General features: G+C 36.6%; 1 protein-coding gene across 2 annotated transcripts in view; it reads left to right on the top strand.

Annotated features, from left to right (window-relative positions):
* The first annotated feature begins 4,395 nt into the window (after window positions 1–4,395).
* Window positions 4,396–24,116, top strand: part of PolE4 (DNA polymerase epsilon subunit 4) — a 41,414-nt gene continuing 21,693 nt past the window's right edge. The window contains exons 1-2 of one of the 2 annotated variants that reach the window (XM_090373573.1): window positions 4,396–4,622; window positions 20,569–20,653. In XM_090373573.1, the coding sequence (XP_090229699.1) occupies window positions 4,407–4,622; window positions 20,569–20,653 (301 nt within the window). In that variant the 5' untranslated portion in view covers window positions 4,396–4,406. Of the gene's footprint in view, window positions 4,640–20,568; window positions 20,654–24,116 lie in introns of both variants that reach the window. The other variant, XM_090373574.1, reaches the window with a different exon arrangement.

The raw sequence follows: 24,116 nt of genomic DNA, 5'->3' as shown, positions 1-24,116 counted from the left end.
TGGTTCTCAACATTTTTTAATACTTGTACCACCAAAACCAAAATTGAAAAATTTCGGTATCACTCATTAAAATATGTACAGTATTTGTATTAAGAGGAAAAGCCAAGAATATTCGCATAATAAGGCTATGTTATAAATTATACATATTTTTATTTCATTTTTAATGCAAATATTCAACAAGCTAAATAACAAATATTAAACAAAACAATACAAAATAAACTATAAAATACTTGATTAATATGGTTATTTAATTGTAATCAATAACATTAAATGCAATAAATCGGGAGAACTTGAAAAAATATTTAACAAAAATAATTGACTTAATGTGACACTTTGAGCTTGTTTCACAGTGTTGTAATTAGTTTCTTTATATTTGGTTCTACAGTATTTTACTTAATTTCAAACTTCAATTTGGCTCCAAAATTGAGGCTTGTTCTACATTTATTTTTTAAATACGGCATAAAAGAAAATTCTGTATCACATAAATATATCAAACAAAGTGGCATTAAAAATTTTATTGCTCTTTCTGAAATTTCTTTAAAATCTTTCTTATGCTTAATCCAAAAGTTGATTAAAACGTTGTTTTTGAAATCGTCCATTAAATTTCAGTCACCAGAGATTTCTAAAAGATGTTATGGTACTTAATCTGAAGAAAATTGTTCCTGATCCAGTTTTCTTTTTCATTATCTTCTGGGAAATACAATTTGAAATTATGTATTAACTAAAAACAATGACTTTTATATTTGATTCTAATTCATGTCTCAATGTAAAATTATTTTCTTCAAGAAAATTTTCTAAAGTTAATAGGAAACTTAAGACCTTTTTATCAAAATCTTTGATGATTAACTCAAGTTTTTTATTGTTACATTTACTTTGTCACTAAAAGTGAAAAGAGTCACATTTGGTCTTTCTAAAGTTAAATTCAGATCATTGTCTTCCAAAAATATCAGCAAAATATGCTAATCTAGCCAATCACAATTTATCAAAGAAATAGTCTTTTAATTCACATTTTGAATCGAAAAGGAAAACTCGCCCAAACAAAAGGAAAAAGGAAAATTCGATCGAAGTTCAAAAAGACGATTTAAAACTTTACCTCTAGACAACCATCTAACTTCGCTATACAATAGCAATTTTTTGTGGTTATTCGCCATCTCTTGGCATAAAATTTGAACATTCGCAAATTTAGTGCGCGGGATTTAATAAAATTAATAATCTTAACCGACTGTCTAAAACAATTTTCAGTTCTTTTTATTATTATTATTTTATCATTATTAACTATATGGTGCAAGGAAGCCTGAGGCTTATGCTGCACCAGCCAAAAAAAAAAAAAAATTCCCGAGTTACCCTGAGAGAGAGAGAGAGAGAGAGAGAGAGAGAGAGAGAGAGAGAGAGAGAGAGAAGGGAATCACCAAGAAAGAGAAGAATGATGATATCCAGCTCAGGACCCTGGATGTGCCAAAGCCCATACTCACCAGATGTAAGCCCTTTGCAACCAATACTTCACTGTGAATACTGTAGTGAGTGAACTTGCTTCAGGAGCGATTTTCTTTATTGTAGCTACAACACTGCTATGATTTCCTGTTAAAGCCCAAGCTACATCAGTACACACGCCAATGCAATTCTTCCAAAGAATGTTGCGTTTCGTCATAAAATTGTCCAATTTTTTAAACCTTTCATTTGCAGTTGTTTTACTAAATCCTCAACACAGCGCAGTAACTTACTAAAGCAACAATGCGTACTGACAGCAGCACTGCCGTTATTACCACCAAACCAAATTATGATATTAGGGTACCCTGTAAATGATTATATCTACCCATATATTTATTTTGTCTGTAAATTGCGTGTGTTCTCTGGTTGATTTCACTGTTTTGCTGGACGAAAAAAAACCCAGTTTCTGAGGGGGAAAAAACATTACTATCTACGCCTGAGACCGACTAACTCAGCCACAGAGTGAAAAAAAGTCCATTAAAGTTATTCGCATCATCGACGGGATTCGAACCCCGGCCCAGTGTGGGGAAGACTGTGACAATACCACTGTGCTACCGCCAGACAGCACTGCCGTGTAAGAGAATTTTCCAGGAAGGAATAGAAAAGAAGGTGAGGTAAGACTCGGTCGCGATTTTAAGCTTTCCGAGAAATATATAGCTATCGGCTAGCAGGTTGAACAATCAAAATATTTGAAAATCAACACATGATTTGTGAACTCCTGTTAGATTGAAAAAAGATAGGTAAAACATGTAATTATTTAACTTTAGAGGAGGAAAATTTTAATGTTTTATTTTTCATGAATTCATAAATTAAAAAAATTCAACCGTCCGTTATTCACGTTATTACCACCAAATCTTTTTTCCACGTACCATCAGTTGAGAAACGCTGCATTAAACTGTTCGCCTAAACTACTATACATTAAGGTGATGTTTCTGTCATCTGTTTGGGAAGAAGAAAATATGTTACAATTACCAATATTAAAATTACAATTACAGATATACGATTCTAAAATAGTAAGTTTGAAGTACTGTTATAATAGAAACCAGTTGTTAAATTGGGTAAATCCAAATAGATTAAATTCTTACTTTCCGGCAGACTCCTCTTGCCGATGCTCCGCCCTCATGGGTAGCACAGTTGGTAGGATCGCCTCCTCCCCACATCGGGCGAAAAATACCCGAGTGTCGAATCCCGTCAATGACAGGAGGAATATTTGTGAGTATTTTTCACAATGTGGCTGAGTTAGTCGGTCCCAGGGGTCGCATTGTTCCCCCCCGTAACTCGGTTTTTTCGTCCAGTATACCGACCTCAGAACACACGCAATTTACAAACAATATACACGGAGCAACATGGCCTTAATCGCCGATGCTCCCAGAAACCATATGTGCATACAGGCAAGAAGTGCTGCCACCAGTTAATTTATAGGTGAGGGATTAAGTCCAATAGCCAATTGAATTGTTCCAAGTTTTTTTATCCTAGATCTGGGGTTCTTGTGTAGTGGAAGACTGGTGTATCCTTTGATCTCGTACTCTGCACATCAAGGTTGGTGTGCATGCTGGTTCTGGTGGGGATTGAATGTGGGCTACTTCTCCATACATCTGGCCTATTTTCATTTCTTCTATTTTCTTATCAAAACGATGGAAATATTGTAGGTTAAATTTGATTCTCTGTTTTCTATTGATTGCTGAGGCTCTGAACATTTTTATGAAGAAGGCTTCTTCGAATTTTCTTCTGTTGTATTAGCTGTAGAGAGGATTCTAGTGTGTTTGAAATCCCAAATGTCACCACTTTGGTATGCATCGAGGGCTGTGTCGAACTTTTGAGCTCTTCCACATTGTACATCTTTTGTGTGTTCTTTGATTCTGCAGTTTAGACATCTGTATGATTCTCCTAATATGTGCCCCCACACTTAAGTCTATTTTATAGATAAGACCTTTAGGATTGTAGCGATTATTGGGCTGCTCTTTTAAGATCTGCTTGATGGAGACTGAACTCTTGAAAAAGGTGAAAGTACCAAATTTCCTGGCTTTTTTTGCTATTTTAGTGCTTACTGATGGTATATAAGGTATGGAGGTTCTTGTGGCTGCTGGGTTGGGGTTCTGTGATAGTCTTGGAGGTGTCTTCTATGGCTTTGTTGATAATGTGTAGAGGAAATTCGTTCTTCATGGCCAACCTGGTTATTGTTTGTAGTTCCTGTTGTAGATTATCTTCTTTACAAATTCTGTAAGCTCTTAGGATGAAGGATTTAAGAACAGCGATTTTTGTTGAGAAAGAATGGCAGGATTTATAGTTTAATATGATTCCATTATCAGTGGGTTTCAAGCACTTTACCATCATCAGACCGTGCTGTTTGGGGAACAGAAAATAGAAAGAGTTACTTTAGAAACGTATATTTGTAATTGTAATATTAATTGCAATTGTAATATTGGTAATTGTAATACTGTATTGCTAATTGTAACCCTTTCTATTTTCTGTAAACCCCATGGTCTGATGATGGGTATCGGTAAGATGCCTGAAATATCACCTTAATGTGTAGTAGTTTAGGCGAATAGCTTAATAAACTATATTATTAATCCCACTTTGTATATGAGTGATATTAAATATAGTAATAATCTTAATGGAAAGCAACCACGTAGGGGCTCACATCTGGTGAGTATGGGTTTGGCACACCCAGCTGGATATCATCGTTCTTCTCTTTCGTGGTGATTCCCTTCTCCTTCTGACTCTTGTTCTCTCTCTCTTAGGGTAATTTAGAATTTTTTTTTTTTTTTTTTTTTTGGCTAGTGCAGCATAAGCCTCAGGCTTCCTTGCACCGTATAGCTAATAATACATATTAAATTTGAATGATTGTCACGCCACGGAGTAGTAAGCTATGGTACTACTCTCTGTCACGCTGTATCAGACAATTTTTTAAATAGGAAATGGCGGCAAAGGTTGATGATATTTCAGTAACAGATGAGTTAAATTTATCATTAGAGTTAGCTGAGCAAATTATACCAAATTGTGATTCAGATAAAGCTGAAAAAAGCGAAAAACTACTACGTATTCCAATATCTAGAATAAAATCTCTCGTTAAAATGGATCCAGACGTTACGTTAGCCAGTCAAGAAGCTGTGTTCCTAATTGCTAGAGCTACGGTATGATGTATCTTTCGGTAATAAGATTTCTTCCGGTGGAATGGGATCAGTGGCGAAACTATAAATTCTGGTCCCCTTCACCTTGTAATTGTCGAATGGCACCTATAGAATATTAACAGAAAACCACACGAGCCATCGAACTCCCATATTTATCATAGAAAAAAGGTTTTATCTATGATAAAACCTTTTTTCTTATATACGCACACGAAACCTTTGGGTTGACAATGCCCGCTGCAGTTTTTCTGAAGGCCCTACCTGTCTTGACCTTGCTCGTACGCAATTTAATGTGATATAGGCATATTACATATAAAGTACTGTATAACAGTATTAATTAAACTATATCATTAGTTTATTTGTTTGTGTTTATATATTATGTAAATTAATTATATTTATTATATATATATTTATATTTGTTTACTTATATGTTCGTGTTTATTTATCATTATTTTATATTATTAGTTAAAATATGTAGTATTAGTTAAACTTATATATATAACTAGTATATTTTTAATACTATTTAGAATTTGATATTAGCATTAATAATATTAAAATGAATAGGAAAATGAAAATTTTAATATGAATACAATTGTGTAAATTATAGATAGCATGAATAAATGTGCAGTGAACATATAAATGAATAAATAAATAATTTATCAATTTATTTATGGTATAAATAATTTACTTATCAGGATTATTATTTATTTTTTTTATTTATGCTTTATTAAACCTCTGTTATTAGTTTTTATTAGGAAGCTCTGTAAAGAAATGTATGACAATTTATCATATATACAAAGGGTACTAGGAAAGTTTTGCAATATGACGCAACAATGAATCACAGGAAGCTGCTTGTTGCTGCATGTTGAGACATGTTCATACGTGCATAGTAGCCGCCGCGCCAAGTCGATGGGCTCAGTTATTCATTAGTAGTGAGAGTGTAAAGTGCTTGCGATGGCATCATGGTCACGAAATGAGATAAGGACAGTTTTGCGGTATAATTTCGTGCATGGTTTAACCATAGACCAGTGCTTAGAAGAAATGACTCTTGCACTAGATGATGATTGTCCACATCGTACAACGATATTCAGGTAGTATAGAGAATTCCAAAGGGGAAATTTCACTCTGGAGGACTCTGAGAGGCCGAGAAGGCCACGAACGTCAGTTACGGAGGAAAATGTTACTGCTGTGAGGAAAATGCTTGACGAAAACAGGCGAGTGACCTACCAACAGATAGAGGATACTTTGGGCCTAAATGCACCAGCAATTCGTTCGATTCTGCAAGATCATTTGCACGTGAAGAAACTTTGTTCTCTCTGGGTGCCGCATCAACTGACTGAAGAGCAGATGACACGACGTGTGACTTGGTGCCGGGAGATGTTTGATAAGGGACAAAAAGTTTGATAAGGGACAATCTCGGTATGTGAACAACATCGTGACAGGTGACGAGACTTGGCTGTACTATTACGATCTGCCGACCAAGGCTCAAAACAAAGTTTGGGTCTTTGATGATGACGACACACCCGTAATTGTCAGAAAATCCCGATCTGTAAAGAAGAAAATGATAGCTGTATTTTTCAAATCGAGTGGAATTGTGGAACGTGTCGTTTTGGACACGCAGAAGACAGTCACAGCTAAGTGGTATACTGAACAATGCCTGCCTAAAGTCATTGGATCTATGAAGAACCTGCGGCCAAAGTCAAGAATGGACAACTGGTACCTCCATCATGATAATGCTCCAGCTAACCGCCCCAAAGCCTGCACCGAATATTTGACCACGACAGGACTGAAACTTCTCGCGCACCCTCCCTACAGTCCAGACCTTGCTCCCTGCGACTTTGCACTGTTCCCGCATGTGAAAATGAAGCTAAAAAGGAGGCGGTTTTCCAGTGATGAGGACCTTCTACGGGCTTGGGACAACGAGTGTGCTTTACTCCCTAGTGAAACTTGGCAGAACTGGTTTAAAGATTGGTTTCGGAGGATGGAGAGGTGTATTGAATGTAGAGGAAATTACTTTGAAAAAATTAAATAAACAAAGCTGTATTGCAAAACTTTCCTAGTACCCTTTATATGTATATAAATATATATATATATTTTTTTTTTGTATTGATTTATCTAAATGTATGTTGTTTCCATAAGCAGTCCATGTCTGACTATACAGCTAATGGGAGGCAGTTTGTTAGGAAAGTACTTAGGATAACAATAGACACTCCTGCCCTCGTATTGCACTAATAGCTGTGTTGAAGAATTTTAGGGGAAGGACAGTGAAAAGAATATGACTGATTTTAATTTTAAAAAAATTACTTAAGCAAATAATCCCTTTGAATATATATACATACATACATACATACATACACGCACACACACTGGTGTTCAAAGAAAGTGCATCATCCCTTAAAATTGTAATTGTTGTCCGAATAATGTAAGTATATGGCAATATTTCTTACAGATTGCATCAGATTGAAACGCGCAGGTGATGACATAATATTGCATCAGCTATTACTTTCAGTTATATAAGCATGCTCTGCAAGAGTTGCAGTCATTCCTTGCTTGTGTCAGGATGGCAAGTTACATGCAGTTGACACCACAAAGAAAGAGTGCTAATGTTGCTTTACATGAGGAAGGATGTTCTTTCCGTCATATTGCTTAGTGTCTTGTAATCAGTCAACAGTGAGTAGATTTTTTTCCAAACTCAAGAATACTGGTTCTGCCGATAGGAAAAATGGAACCAGATGCAAACGAGTCTCTAACCCAAAACATGTTTTGAAGTGCTTATGCCTTAAAAACCATAAAGCTTCTTCGTCTGAGCTGAAAAGAGAATGGGAAGAACATACAGGAGTGGTAGCAAATGCAGTAACAGTCAGAAGACGCCTCTTCAAAAATGGACTTGTAGCCCATTGTCCTAAGAAGCCCATCCCCACACAAAAAATGAAAAAGGCCCAATTAATTTGGTGTAAGGAGCGTGTCAAATGGACCGCTGAGCAGTGGAAGTCAGTTATTTTCTTGGATGAGAAGAAATTCAACCTGCATGGCTCTGATGGGAGACAAACGATTTGCTGTAGATGTGGTGAAGAATACCATCAAGACTGTATGGTGTCTACAGTGAAATTCCCTACCAACCAAATGATATGGGGGTGTGTTGCGGAGTAGGTCATCTGCAGTTTATAAAAGGTTCCGTAAATGCCAATGGATACCTGGCTATATTGGAAGGCAAATTGCTGCCAACCATTAGAGACCATTTCAACCTGCCAAGTAACTGCATCTTTCAGGACGACTCTGCTCCTTGTCATCGGGTGAAAAGTGTAAGTAAGTGCTTCTGTAGTTACTTTAGCTTCATTTCTGCATTAAAGGTTCAACAGTAATGTGTTTACATTTGTTACAGGTGAAAAAATGGTTGGAAGAATGGTCCATTACAACTGGACCAGGACCTGAATTCTACAGAAAACTCTTGGCATCGTGTGGAATCTGCAGTTGCCAGAAAGAAACCAAAGCCCCTTCGTGAACTTCAGAAAGCCATTATTTGTGTTTGGAACCATGAACTAACAGTTGATTATCTTCAGAAATTGATCTTGTCAATGCCTCGACGGTGTGCTGCTGTCATCAGGGCCAGAGATGGGTCAACTAAATATTAGTTTGCACCTGGTGAACCTTTCATTTTGTTTTCCATTTAAAATAATAAACTGAAGCAAATTGAGGGCTTCTGATAACATTTCAGCCATAATTGTCGTGTTTACCAAAACTGTTGTATAAAGGTTGCAAATGCTCATTTTGGAATATTTTGAGACCACCATTGTCAAATATTACTTAGCTTTGCCTTAACTATTAATAAATATCTTTTGTTTATATTTTTATTCTGGAAATTATTTAATTTCCCGGATATTGACTGGAATTTGTGGGTTGGTCACTCACACACTAGCAAGGCTTTTGTGGATATATTGGGTGATTGTTTTCTACAGCAGCATGTTCAGGAGGCAACTAGAGGGAGTAATACTCTTGATCTGATTATCAGTAGTGATTCTTCATGCATCAAGGATCTGCAGATAAAGGAACCACTAGGTGGCAGTGAACACAGTGTGCTGAAGTGGGATTTACTCAATGGAAGGGTTTTTGTTTTCATAAAGGTGACTACAGTGGTCTGAGACAGTATTTAAATTCTATACAGTGGAACCAACTGATGATGTTACCAATAGCAAATTCAAAATGGGAAGCATTCAAAGAATTAATCTTTGAAGCTACTAGGCTTTTCATACGATAATCTTGAACAATATTTCTTTTCAACAAAGAAATATTGTTCAAGATTTAGGCCTAAATGGATGTCAGATGAACTAATTAGACATGCAACAGAGAAGAAAAATGCATGGGATACATATAAATAAATATAAGGATGCAAAGTAAAGAACTCTTTGCATCCTTTCCCAAAGATTTCTCGTAATCTGCCTTCGCCTGCCTAACCTCCTTTGTAACTTGGTTACAGACCAGCTTATATCTATCATAGGCTTCTGTGTCACATGTCTTTTGTTTATTTTCATCAATTTCTCCTCAACAAACTAAATGAATATTTTGCGTCGACATTCACCCATTAGGAGTTATTCAGGGAGGGGAATGCCAGAGGTGTATTCAACTCTGGCAGTAAGCTAGATAATCTTGTAATAACTGAGAGTAAAGTTGAGGAGAAATTGATGAAAATAAACACAAGAAAGGCACCTGGGGTGGATAGAATCTATCCAGTTATATTAAAAGAGGTGGCAAAGGAAGTAAGCAAACCCTTAGCCATAATTATGAGAGCTTCCCTGGACTCAGGGGAGTTACCCATGGACTGGAGATGTGCAGATTTGACCCCAATCCACAAAGGAGGATCAAAGGGAGATACAGGTAATTACAGACCTGTTAGTTTAACTTCTGTTCCAGAGAAATTAATGGAGGCACTGGTTAAAGAAGCATTGCAGGATCATCTAGACAAGACTTCAGTTATAACTTGGACACAGCTTGTGTTTGTTAAGGGGAAGTCTTGTCTGACTAATTTTATTGGATACTATGATGTAGTCACAAAGGAACTGGATGCAGAGAATCCAGTTCCTTTGATATCATGTATTTGGATCTTAGAAAAGTCTCTGATACTGTTGCACATGGAAGACTGCTGCACAAATTGGAGCAGTGTGGCATTGGAAGCAAATTGCTGCTATAGATAAAGGGATGGTTGAGTGGGAGAAGGCAGAGTGGTAATCAGTGGACACTGCTCATCGTGGACTAATGTTATTAGTGGAGTCCCTCAGGGTTCAGTGTTGGAGTCCATTGTTGTTTTCTGTATTTAAAAATGATATTGATGATGGTATATCAGGCGTAATGTCAAAGTTTGCAGATGATATGAAGGTTTGGCAGGGTGGTTAATGACAGTAAGCCGCTGCAACAGGATCTAGAAAAGTTGAACAGATGGGCTGAGAGGTGGCAACTGAAGTTTAACATTGATAAATGTAAAGTACTACATATGGGAAGCAGTAACCCCAGAGTAACGTGTCAACTCTGTGGTACTACATTAAAAGTGGTAGAGAATGAAAAGGACCTGGGGGTAATTGTTGTGCCGGCAGATATGAAGTTTTCTGAGCAGTGCAGACGGTCTGCAAGAGTAGCTCATGTTGATGATATACAGGAATTTTTTTAGCAGGGATAAGGAGGTGATTATCCCCTTGTATAAGGCAATGGTCAGGCCACACCTTGAGTACTGTGTACAGGTCTGGAGGCCTCATTTTAAGAAGGATGTAGAGCTGTTGGAATGAGTACAGTGAAGGGCAACAAGATTAGTGAATGGAACAGAGGGTTGCTCTTACGAAGAAAGGCTTAAGTTTTTGCAAATTACAGTGTCTGGAGACTAGGTACCTAGTCTTGTTGGTGATCTGATTGAGGTGTGTAAAGCCTTGAATGGTTTGAGCATGCTCAATGCAGATGGGATTCTTCCATCTTGCTCAGAATAATCGCCTGAGAGGGCATAAATTCAAATTGAGGAAAGACGGTTGTAGGATAGATTTGTGGAAGTTTGCCTTTAGCCAGCGGGTGGTTGATTGGTGGAACAAACTTCCATCTGTTGTTGTAGAAGTTGATAGCTTAAATAGATTCAAGGCAGAACTTGACAAACATTTGGAGCGAGTGGATAAGTGAAATAAGGGTTTTTTTGTTTTTTTTTTTTTTTTAGCTGATGCTATGTAAGCTTGCCTTCTTCCATCATGTGCCTTTGCTAATGCTATTTGTGATGCTGGTCATTAATGTAACATACCATACCATCATGAAAAAGGGTTAGAAATGTGAAATTCCTAGGTGATCTGATTGATCACCAGTGTATATATAATATATATTATCCATATGCCAATTTATAATACTGTATATATTAAAAATTGGCATATGGATAACATTGCATAAAAATTAGCTTTCTGGGCTTCATCATTTGCAGAAGTTTGTGTTACAATCAGGGTAATCCAGATCATAAGCTATCTGATATTCAGCTGAAAGCAGCAGCAACAATCCTGTAGGTTGCCTTCTTCTACTTGTGAATGATCTCAGCAGTTTTTTTTTTTTTTTTTTCAATTAAATTCAGTTTAAAGAAACTTCTTTCAGCTGTCACTTTGGTTTCAGCTTAGCAGTCATATTAAGTCATGCTTATTAATTGCAGTTATACCCTTTTTTAATAATAATTGAAATTTTGGAAAGTTATGTTTTTTGTCACTAAAAATACTTATTAGTTTTAATGAGAGTATTAAAATAAGTTTTTAATGAGTTTAAAATAAGTATATTAATTATATTTAAATTTCTAAAAACATTGGTAACATAAAGTAGAAACATGAAACATTTGATCTCTGTTAGATTTAAATTTGTTGGGGATTAATTGCACAAATCAAATTAAGCCAATGTTTACAAGAAAATATCACCAGAATTAAATATTTTCCCACTGACCCTGTCAGGGAAAGTGATACTATTGCTGGATTAAAATTAACTGACATAATGCTAATAGATATGTTAACATTTAAAAAATTTATTAATGTGTTGTGTTGAACTCAGTTCATAAATGCCTCTGCTGCAAAGTTAAAGGTAAATCATAACCAGATGTAAAGAATAATTCTGACATTGTATATTTACAATTAATTATTATTTTTAATAGTTTCACGTGAACACATTTTGTATGGATTGGAATATTGTACCACTGGTGGAAAATGTATAGTGGATAAAAGGTTGGTTAAATGAGAAAGATAATGGGTCATTATAAATGGCTGTTGCCATTTATAAAAATGACCCATTGTCATTATAAATGAACTGAGTTGGTTTGAGACCAAGAGTGGGATCTGTCTGGATCCTTTGCTGTTTCTGTTATTTGCTAATGACATTAATGGAGACATAACATTGTTGATATGAAAGTGTGTTGATATTAGCATTAGCATTAGTAGAGGCATATGATGCAAGAAAGCAAGCTTATTCAGCATCAGCCAAAAAAAAAAAAAAAAAAAAACCCTCTCCCATTTCACCCCTCCATTCGTTCGAAATACCTGTCCAGTTGAGCTTTAAATTTGTTTAGGCTATCAACTTCAACAAGTGATGGAAGTCGGTTCCACCAACCAACCACCCGCTGGCCAAAGGCAAATTTCCGCACATCTATCCGACATCTGTCCTTCCTCAATTTGAATTTATGCCCTCTGAGGTGATTATTCTGAGAAAGATGAAGAATCCCATTGGCATTGCGCATGCTCAAACCATTCAAAGCGTTATACACCTCTATCAGATCACCTCGCCGGTGCCTAGTCTCCAGACTCTGTAATTTGCAAAACTTAAGCCTTTCTTCGTAAGAGCAACCCTTTGTTCCATTTACTAATCTTGTTGCCCTTCTCTGTACCCGTTCCAGCAGCTCTACATCCTTCTTGAAATGAGGCCTCCAGACCTGTATACAGTACTCAAGATGTGGCCTAACCATTGCCTTATACAAGGGAATAATCACCTCCTTATCCCTGCTAGAAAAATTCCTGTATATCATTGACAAGACACCATGAGCTACTCTTGCAGCTCGTCTGCACTGCTCAGAGAACTTCATATCTGCCTGCACAATTACCCCCAGGTCCTTTTCATTCTCCACCACTGTCAGTGTAGTACCGCAGAGTTGATACATTGCTCTGGGGTTACTGTTACCCATATGTAGTACTTTACATTTGTCAATGTTAAACTTCATTTGCCACCTCTCAGCCCATCTGTTCAACCTTTCCAGATCCTGTTGCAGCAGCATAGCGTCAGTAGTGTCCTTAACGACCCTGCCAACCTTTGTATCATCTGCAAACTTAGACATTAAACTTGATATCCCATCATCAATATCATTCATAAACACCGAAAACAACAATGGACCCAACACTGAACCTTGAGGAACTCCACTAATAACATTAGTCCACGTTGAGCAGTGTCCATTGATTACCACTCTCTGTCTTCTGCCACTCAACCATCCCCTTATCCATAGCAGCAATTTGCCTCCAATGCCACACTGCTCCAATTTGTGCAGCAGTCTTCCATGTGCAACAGTATCAAAAGCCTTTCTAAGATCCAAATATATAATATCAAAGTTATTCCCTGCATCCAGTTCTTTTGTGACTACATCATAGTATCCAATCAAATTGGTCAGGCAAGACCTGCCCTTAACAAAACCATGCTGCGTCTGAGCTATAACTGAATTCTTGTCTAGATGATCCTGCAGTGCTTCTTTAACCAGTGCCTCCATTAATTTACCTGGAACAGAAGTTAAACTAACAGGTCTATAATTACTTGTGTCAGCCTTTGATCCTCCTTTGTGAATTGGGGTTACATTTGCACATCTCCAGTCTATGGGTACCTCCCCTGAGTCCAAAGAAGCTCTCATAATTATGGCTAGGGGTTTGCATACTTCCTTTGCTGCCTCCTTTAATTTAACTGGATAGATCCCATCCACCCCAGGTGCCTTTTTTATGTTTATCCTCAACAATCTCTCCTCCACTTTCCTCTCAGTTATTACAAAATCATCCAGCTCACTGCCAATGTTTACTTTACCTACATCATTCTCCTTCCTGAATAACTCCTCATGCGTGAATGTAGATGCAAAATACTCGTTTAGATTGTTAGCCACCTGAGCAGGATCCTCAACTGTTGAACCATCAATATCCAGTGGACCAATCTGATTCATCCCTTTCCTTCTCGAGTTCAAGTATGTAAAGAACTCCTTTCTGTTTTTCTTTGCATCCTTTGCCAAGGATTTTTCGTAGTCTGCCTTTGCCTGCCTAATATCCTTTGTGACTTGGTTACAGACCAACTTATATCTATCATAGGCTTCCATGTCACCCATTAATTTGTATGTATCCCATGCATTTTTCTTCTCTGCCACATGTCTCATTAGTCCATCTGACAACCATTTAGGCCTAAACCTTGAACAATATTTCTTAGTTGGTATGTAAAGCCTGGTAGCCACCAAGATTAGTTCCTTGAATGCTTAAATAGAGGTTGTGTAGGTAGTAGACAGTAGTAACCAAGTATACTGCTTTAACAAGGCTTGATAAATTATTTAATTTGTCTCAAAGTGGCAGTTGAAATACAATATTAGTATAAATAATAATTTAAATTTAAATTTATACCAAGTTAGTTATAGCAAACTTAGAGATGGGGATACTGAAAGTCTGTTTGATACTGACTGGAATTTAAATGATCTTATAATAACCAAGTGAAAGTTGGAAGAGAAATTGATCCAGCTAAAGTAAATATGACACTTAAGACTAATGAAATCTAACCCAGGAACCCACATGCTGGGGTAAAAATTACTTAATGAGTTTTGAAAACAGTGAAACTTCGAAACGTGTGCACACACAGCCTTTTCCATTCTTCAGTACCTTTCGAAAACCTTTCTATAACATACCAAGGGCTTAAGTTTATTCCACACGTATATTAATATTTCCATTATTTTTCACTGAAAAGCTTTAAAATGATTTTAAAAGAGTATTTTGTTGCTTTTTTGTGGAGATTATACATCTGTTTGGTTATTGTAATTATTTTGTAATGTAGTGCTAGTTGTGTACACCAAAGTTCAACGTTGATCTGTGTTTAAAAAAAAGGCCTGTCAGAATACAATTACCCCACGAATATGCATTATATTTGCACGTTCGTGAGGTAATTTTTACCCCATCTATGTGCTAGAATTTGAAGTGCGCATATAGATGTTCACAGGTTAATAGAAGGAAGAAGCTGTAATAATGAGAGCATCCCTGCATTCATTAGAAGTCCCCACAGATTCAAGATGTGCAAATGTTTCTCCTATTCACAAGGGTGGTCCACAGGGCAAAGTGGGTAATTACAGACCTGTAAGTTTGACTTTTGTTAGAGAAATTAATGGAGTCAACAGATAAAGAAGTAAAGCAAGATCATCTTGATAGGACTGGAGCTCTAAAGCAGTCACGACATAGATTTGTTAAGGAGACATCATGCCTGACTAAGGCAAATATTCAGACATTGTATATTTACATTTCAGTAAAGCTTTTGTCACTGTCGCACACAAACAGTTATTGTAGCAGAGAAATCAGAGATCAATGATTAGTAGCAAGTTACTGGTATGGACAAAGGGATGGTTAAACTTTAGGGATAGAGTGGTCATAAATGGTCACTGCTTTTTTGTTGCTACTTGAATGGGCTCAAATTTATGTTCTTTAACAACCATACCAAACATTGAACCCGCTGAATTTTTGAGCACTTTTGTAGTGGTAGCCCTGGTGGTACTGTATTTTCACCATTGCAAATCGTTGCAACAAGCAGGACTGTGTCAAGCCATCACAATGCCTGAATGCAAACTAAGGTGCTGCTGGGTTTTTGTCACCCATTTTCTTAGTGTTGCTGAGAAGATGGAGACGAATGGTTACCATTCTTTAAAAAAAATATGCTAAAATAACACAATACTCAAAAGGTGTGTATTAATGTGACTAACAATTTTTTTTTTTTTCCCTTTCTTCCAATTCTAAATATCATGCCAACATGGAAATATTTTCTGAACATACGCTGGACATAAAAGTGAAATCAAATGGAAGTCTCTAGGCTGAAAGAAATTCTGTAAATAGCAACTGATTACAAATTAACTTGTTTGGAATTTTCAACTTCCTTATAAAACAGAAAATCATATAAACAAAATAGAATAGAATGAAGAATATGACTAATAGTTATCTATTAAATATTGGTGTAGATACACCATAGATAGCTCTTAAACAAAAACTACGAAAGTAGTGTAAAAGGCATCATTTTAACTGTATCTCATTGTAATCATCCTTCACAACGAGTTACCACGTATTGCACTACCTCGAATAAGTGACGCTTCACTAATAGAACACTATTGTTATTGATTCTCTGTGGGCGTCACCTAGACAGCACCGTTTCAGGACTTGTTGGCCTTTCTTCGTTGGGTGGGCAGGTACCTTGGTATTGCAGTCATGACAACCCAATTGTGAAGTTAATCCCACAATATAAGAGTTGCCAAAAGGTGTACGTGATAATACTATTATTTGTTATTTGATTTTTAGAAGCATTAGCAACTAAGGCCATATTGCTCCGGGGGTATGCAGTGGTCATTCCCTGACCTTTCTGCATCCTCCGTATTTGGTGGACACGGGCTCGAACCCCGCTCTAATCAAGAAGCGTGTGCTATGCACTGCTGCTCCTGCCCACCAATGATAATACTAGGACCAGGGTATGTCTGCCAGGAGCAAAAGTTGATGACATTAAAAAAACATATATCGTCTTTTAAGGGCACAAAAGGTGATATTGTTGTACACGTTGGCACCAATTACATTAAGAGTAGGAGATCTGCAGATTTACTTAACAAGTACAGGTCAATGTTGCAAAAAAGGCGTAAGTCAGGGTTAAATTTGAAAGTGTCTGCAATTCTGCCCAGACATGATAGGAGGGAATACATGATGAGAGCCTTGTCAATCAATTCGGCCCTGGAGGGAATGTGCAAGGCTCAAGGGGTAGAATTTTTTCAGCATGGTCTGTGCTTGTTAACAAGAGAGACTGCTTCTACAGGGATGGGATACACTTAAATAGGAAGGTTGCAAGAATATTTGCTGATGCTGTCGAGGCAGTGTTAGGTGGATCGGAAAACTGCTAGCTTGGGAGGATTCACAGACTAAAAGGTTAAAAGTAGCCGCAGGCAGAGTTGAAGGTGATTCTTGCACAACTTCTATTAGAACAAGTAGCGACCTGGAGCAAGGGGTGCTGGGGGTTTCAGGGACAGATGGCAGTCATCATGAAATAGGTGGGTATATTGGATGTGTTAGGGTAACTAATAATAATGATAGGTACATGTATACCAATGCTAGAAGTATAGTAAATAAATTTGATGAATTTGAAGTGTTGGTCAAGTCATCAAAGGCAGATATTGTTGGTATAGCAGAGACATGGTATCACACAGATATAAGGAATGCAGAACTGGAATTTGAGGAGTACAATGTGTACAGAAAGGATGGACAGGATAGAAAGGGAGGAGGTGTTATGCTGTTAATTAAGAAAAACATAAAATTAAAAGAAGTGCATCCAGTTGATAAAGATGAACAGTGCACTGTTGAGTCAGTTTGGTGTGACTGCGAAAGCAAAAATAAGAGTAGGAGTGTGTTATAGGCCTAATGACTCGAATGAGTACAAGGAACAATTGTACAAAGAAATAGAGTGGGCTAGTAAATCAGAATGTCTTATAATGGGGGATTTTAACTTCCCAGATATTGACTGGAACTTGTGGGTTGGTCACTCATACACTAGTAAGACTTTTGTGGATTTATTGGATGATTGTTTTCTGCAGCAGCATGTTCGAGAGGCAACCAGAGAGGGTAATACTCTTGATCTGGTTATCAGCAGTGATCATTCATGTATTAAGAATTTCCAGATAAAGGAACCACTAGGTGGCAGTGATCACAGTGTACTGATGTGGGATTTACTTAAAGATATAATTACCATCAGGGGTAAAGGAAAGGGTTTTTGCTTCCGTAAAGATGAGTACAGTGGTCTCAGACAGTTTTTAAATTCTGTACAGTGGGATCAACTGACGATGTTACCAACAGTAAATTCTAAGTGGGAAGCATTCAATTAATTAATTGTTAATGCTACTAAAAGTTTCATACCTATTAAGAAATATTGTTCAAGGTTTAGCCCTAAATGGTTATCAAATGAACTAATGAGACTCGTGACAGAAAAGAAAAATGCATGGAATGCATATAAATTATCAAGCAACTCAGAAGCCTATGGTAGATATAAGCTAGTCTGTAATCATGTCACAAAGGAGGTTAGGCAGGCAAAGGCAGATTACGAGAAATCTTTGGCAAAAGATGCTAAGAAAAACAGCAAGGATTTCTTTACTTATATAAACTCTAAAAGGAAGGGGATGAATCTGATTGGTCCACTTGACATCGATGGTTTGACTGTTGATGATCCTGCTCAGATAGCAAACAAACTGAATGAGTATTTTGCATCTACATTCACACATGAGTTATTAAAGTTTGAAAATGGCAGAAGGTTATCAAATTGTAGCAGGGTGCTTAATGATTTTGTTATAACTGAGAGCAAAGTGGAGGAGAAATTGTTCAAGTTAAACATAAGAAAGGCACCTTGGGTGGATGGGATCTATCCAGTTATATTAAAAGAGGTGGCAAAGCAACTAAGCAAACCCTTAGCCATAATTATGAGAGCATCCTTGGACTCAGGGGAGGTCCCCACAGACTGGAGATACGGAAATGTATCGGGAATTCACAAAGGAGGATCGAAGGGTGACACGAGTAATTACAGACCAGTTAGTTTAACTTCTGTTCCGGGTAAAATAATGGAGTCACTGGTTAAAGATGCATTGCAGGATCATCTAGACAAGACTGCAGCAATAATTCAGACACAGCATAGGTTTGTTAAGGGAAAATCTTGTCTGAAAAATTTGATAGGATATTATGATGTGGTTACAAAAGAACTGGATGCAAAAAATAATTTTGATATCAATATATTTGGATTTCAGGAAAGCTTTTGACACTGTTGCGCATGGAAGACTATTGTACAAATTGGAGCAGAATGGTATTAAGGGTAAGTTGCTACAATGGATAAAAGGATGGTTGAGTGGGAGAAGACAGAGGGTGATAATTAATGGGTGCTGCTCTTCATGGACTAATGTTATTAGTGGAGTCCCACAGGGTTTGGTGTTGGGTCCTCTGTTGTTTTCTATATTTATCAATGATATTGATGAAGGTATATCAGGCTTAATATCGAAGTTTGCAAATGATACAAGGTTGGCATGGTTGTTAATGATAGTAATGGCAGTGTGCTACTGCAACAGGATTTTAGATAATTTGGCCAGATAGGCCAAGAAGTGGCAACTGAAGTTTAACCTTGACAAATGCAAAGTACTGCATATGGGTAGAAGTAACCCCAGAGAAACGTACCAACTGTGTGGTACTACACTTAAGGTAGTAGAAAATGAAAAGACCTGGGAGTAACTGTGTAGTCAGATATGAAGTTTTCTGAGCAATGCAGACAGACTGCCAAGGTAGGTCATGGGGTTTTGTCAATGAGATAAGAATTTTGCTAGCAGGGAAAAGGAGGTGATTGTCCCTCTGTATAAGGCAATGGTCAGGCCACACCTTGAGTACTGCATACAGGTCTGTAGGCCTCATTTTAGGAAGAATGTAGATTTGCTTGAGCTTGTACAGAGAAGGGCAACAAGATTGGTGAGGGGAATGAAGGGATCCTCTTACCAAGAGAGGCTTAAGTTCTGCAAATTGCAGTGGCTGGAGACTAGGCACCTGTGCGGTGATCTGATTGAGGTGTATAAGGCCTTGAATGGGTTGAGCATGCTGAATTCTGATGGGATCTTTCCACTTGTTCAGATTACGAACCTAAGGGGGCATAAATTCAAATTAAGAAAAGACAGATGTAGAATAGATGTGCATAAATTTGCCTTTAGCCAGTGGGTGGTTAATTGCTGGAACAAACTTCCATCAGTCGTTGTGGAAGTTGATAGGTTAAATAAATTTAAGGAGGAACTGGACAGGCATTTGGAGGGAATGGTGTGATTTTTTTTTTTTGTTTTGTTGACTCATGCTGCATAAGCTGATACACTTGCTTTCTTGCATCACATGCCACTACTACTACTATAATACATCCAAATTCAACAAGGCATAATATTATAAGAGCTTAAAATTATCTATTAAATATTGGTGTAGATACATTGCATTATTCATAGACTAATAGTTATGAATAAGATTATCTGGTTTTCTTTTAATCTAAAATGTATTTTAATTTTTTTGTTCTTATATTTGCACCTGAAATTGAATTTTTGTGTTCCTCCAGTTAACTAATTGATAATTTTACTTGAACTATAAATAAAATTATAGACCATGTGCTGTTATTAAAGCATGAAAGTACTGGTTTATGAAACAGTAGTATCATTGCTAATATTTGGTTGTCCTATGAAAGCAAGAGCACTAAATATTAAATCACCCTGGGCTTTTACAGTTGGATCCTGGAAATGTCATGACCTTCCTTCTTTAGAGTGGGTTTTTCCCAATTCTTTTCATCTTTAGAATTCATTTTATCCTGATTTTCATCTCAGAAAATCTGGTCACCCTAATCCTCTGACTTATAGATATGACTTGCTATTGAAATGAAAAAATTCTAATAAATGGTATTTTATAATAACTATGCTAGTTGACTATTTAACGTAATCAGTGACCACCAGAGGGATTCAATTTAATTTTAGGCACATGAGTACTGATTCATGATTTATTTCATCTGATACTGATTTATGATCATTTGTTTAAACAGTTTGAAAATTAGATTATGATTAAATTATGAGTACCTGGATTTACTGCACATGGCAATAACTTTTCTCTTGTTTCTTTTAACCATGCTATAGAATTATTTTTTAGTTTTTTTTTTTTTTTTTTTTCATTTTTAGGAATTGTTTATTGATTCGTTAGCTAAAGAAGCCTACAACTATACAGTTCAGTCTAAAAAGAAAACTATTCAGAAAAAAGATATAGGTATGATTCATAGTTTTTTGGTAGATTAAAGAAAAAACATTTTTGTGAATTATTGGTAAAGCAAGCTTTTGTAAAATGTGTGATGTGGTGAAGCTATGAATAAAAATTATTATTTTATTTATTCTTTTAAATGATGTGATTTTATTTTCTATAAAAAATACAATTAAGTTTCTAATACAAACAAAAAATGATAGATTTCATTTTAAAAAAGTCATTTTCCATGCGCATTTAGAGCCAATAAGTTCTAAATAGCAGAGGTTTAAGTGATTATTGCACTTATAGCAGAGGTTTCTTTAAGTGATGATTTGCAGCATGTTTCAATAGAAACATGCTGCAAATTGGAGAGCAATGCTCATAGGTTGGAGATTGAAAGGCCTACGGGGGGTGGGAATTCCTCATAGAAAAGACAAATACATGAACTGTATTAAGGATATTAACAGTTAAAATAGCTGCATGTATATTTGTGTTACACTAACACAATGAGCATGGTAAATAAATTTGATGAATTTGAATTACTGATCAAATCATCAAATGTAGACATTGTAAGAATATTGGTGACATGGTGTCACTCAGACATAAGAGCACAGTTTGAACATGGGGAGTACACTCCCCTTCCTGTCTGTACTTTCTGTATGCAGAAAGTACAGACAGGAAGGGGAGGGGGTTATGTTCTTAGGTAAGTAGCATATTAAATCTAAGGCAGTGTATCCATTTGACATAGATGGCCAGTGCAATGTTGAGTCAATTTGGTGTGAAATAAGCACTGGGAAACCGAAAATGAGAGTAGGAGTGTGTTATAAGCCTAGCGACTGTGATGAATATAACAAACAGCTGTACAGAGAATTAGTGAGCCATTAAATCAGAATATCTTTTAATGTGGGATTTTAACTTTCTGGATATTGACTGGAACTTGTAGCTTAGTTACACACACACATCAGAAATACTGTTTTTATTTGATGACTTTTCTTCAGTAGCAGCAGCATGTTAGAGAGGCAACAAGAGAAAGCAATACTCTTGATCCTGTTATCAGCAGCGATTCTAAATGCATTAAGAATCTGCAGGTAAAAGACCCACTGGGTGGAAGTGATCACAGTGTATTGATGTGGGATTTACTTAAAGACATAACTACTGTAAAGGGAAGGGCTTTTGCTTTCGTAGAGTGATATATGGTTGTCTCAGACAGTTTTTAAATTCATGCGATGGGACCAACTGATGATGTTACCAATTGCAAATTCTAAAAGGGAAGCACTCAGAAAAGTAATTATAGAAGCTACTAGGCTTTTCACACCAACTAAGAAATACTGTTCAAGGCTTAGACCTAAATCAGTGGTTTTCAACCTTTTTTTAATAACGGCACCTCTAAGTAATTTATTTTGTTTTGCTGCACCCTTACTCAGTTTTCTGCCTGTTAGATCCGATTCTCTCTGTGTGTGTATATATATATATATATATATGTTTTTTTTTAGTCTTATTTTTAAAGTCTTAAACCGGCACTGATACGGCTGAGCCTTTGTGGGTCTTTTCGTGGTAGTTACTTTGGCTTACGTAGCTTTTGTTGGACATGTATGTATGTAAATAGTAGGCACTGCACATGGAGTAAGTTTTATATAGCTTACACGCATTAAAAATGTCGTACCTGTATTTGCTCTATGGGTAGGAACTTATTCTGTTAACATCTACAACAACTTCGAGAGATATCTATTTGTTGGCCTTTCTATGTATATCTTTATGCAGCATAAAAACTGCAGAGGGCACTGCATATATTAAATCTAAACATAGCGTTCAACGATATTAACTACTTTTCCTAGGGGGGGGGGCTTCGGTCGGTAGGTATATATTCTACACATGCCGATTCACGCGGTTTTTAGTACTTTGGCTATACCAACTGATGATGTTACCAATTGCAAATTCTAAAAGGGAAGCACTCAGGAAAGTAATTATAGAAGCTACTAGGCTTTTCACACCAACTAAGAAATACTGTGGTAAGCATTTATATATTTTTAACGCATTCTAATCATCTTTACATTGCTTGCCATAACCAGGATCCCTTACTATAAGGGTCGGGAATTTACACTCCCGGTTGTATCCTAAGTTAATTTATGATTTAACTTTTTCTATGCTTTTTTAACTTTCCTTTTTTATCCCTATTTTTCACCGTATTCTAAATCTAACAACTCACAATACTCTCTGAATTCTCGTCTGTTTAATGCTCTTGCTCTAATTTTATTCACAAATTTCACAACCGGTAACATAACATGCTGCATATTTAAAGTTTTTCCCCACAGTGCCTCTTGGTGTATAATGCAGTGATATTTTAGTACAGGACGATTTAAAAAAATTTTCAAGCAAAGTTGTAGTGCCATTGGCTTTACCTATCATTGACGGCGCTCCGTCAGTACACACACTGATGAGTTTACAATAATCTAATTTTAGATTTTCTAGGCATGATTTTACTTTTTCAAATATGTCTGATCCTCTTGTTTTACCATGCAATGACTCCAGACTGGCAAGTTCTTCAAAGACATATAAAAATGCTTAACTGGGCTACACCACATATGTCCTTTGATTCATCCAAAGCTAGAGAAAAGAAAGTACAAGAATGGACAAGATCTTCCAGTTGCTGAGATACATCCTGAGAGAGTTCCTCGATACGTCTCGTAACTGTCTGCCTTGATATAGCAATTTCGTCTGCTTTCCTTTCAATACCTTTATTACAAAGATGGTGTGCAAATATTTGGAGACAAGGCTTAACAATTTCTTCTCCGTCAGAAAAAGGTTTCTTTTTTTTCGCCAATACTAAAGCAATTTCATAGGACGCTTCTATCATCGCCAAGTCTTCACAACTTACTTTAGCAAATATATTTTGTCTTCTTCTGATTTCTTCCTTTTCTTAGTCACATATTCTTTTCGTAGCTCAGACCCAAGAACGAGCTTCATTTTTCCTTCTATGTTAGTCTGATGCTGTGATTTATAGTATCTATTAAGATCATGTCTTTTATTGTGTGAAAGAGTACTTTCACAAACAATGAAAACAGTTTTCCTGATGAACTTGCTATAAATAACAACTCATTTTCCCACTGTTCATTAAATTCACGTTTAATATCACTTTCTGCTTTTCTTTTGCTCATTTTCGTTTGCACTGTGGTGGATAGAAGGAATAAAAAAAAAAAAAAAAACCAGAAAAGTACAAAACTCTAGAAGTCTAAATGTTGAAAAAGAACAAACAGATCACAAGTATGTACGTCGTATCACGCAGAAGATCAATTGTAAACTGGCGAAAAATTTCGACGAACTGATGAGCAGGTGGGGGGAGAGAGAGAGCTCCCCCTACTATTTCTTGAGTTGGCAAAATCCGATTGATGGAAATTTCTCGTAGATGAAAATACCTCAAATTTATCATTTCATTGTTTCCTTTTAACTTGAAAGACTTCCGACAAAGGATCTATTTGTATATTCTCAGTCC

The sequence above is a fragment of the Mastigoproctus giganteus genome, chromosome 5 (genome assembly GCF_048544385.1).
Source record: "Mastigoproctus giganteus isolate SK-2022 chromosome 5, ASM4854438v1, whole genome shotgun sequence".
Classification (NCBI taxonomy): Eukaryota; Metazoa; Arthropoda; class Arachnida; order Uropygi; family Thelyphonidae; genus Mastigoproctus; species Mastigoproctus giganteus.
The sequence above is the reverse complement of the archived record's forward strand: the minus strand, read 5'-3'. Positions and strand labels throughout refer to the sequence as shown.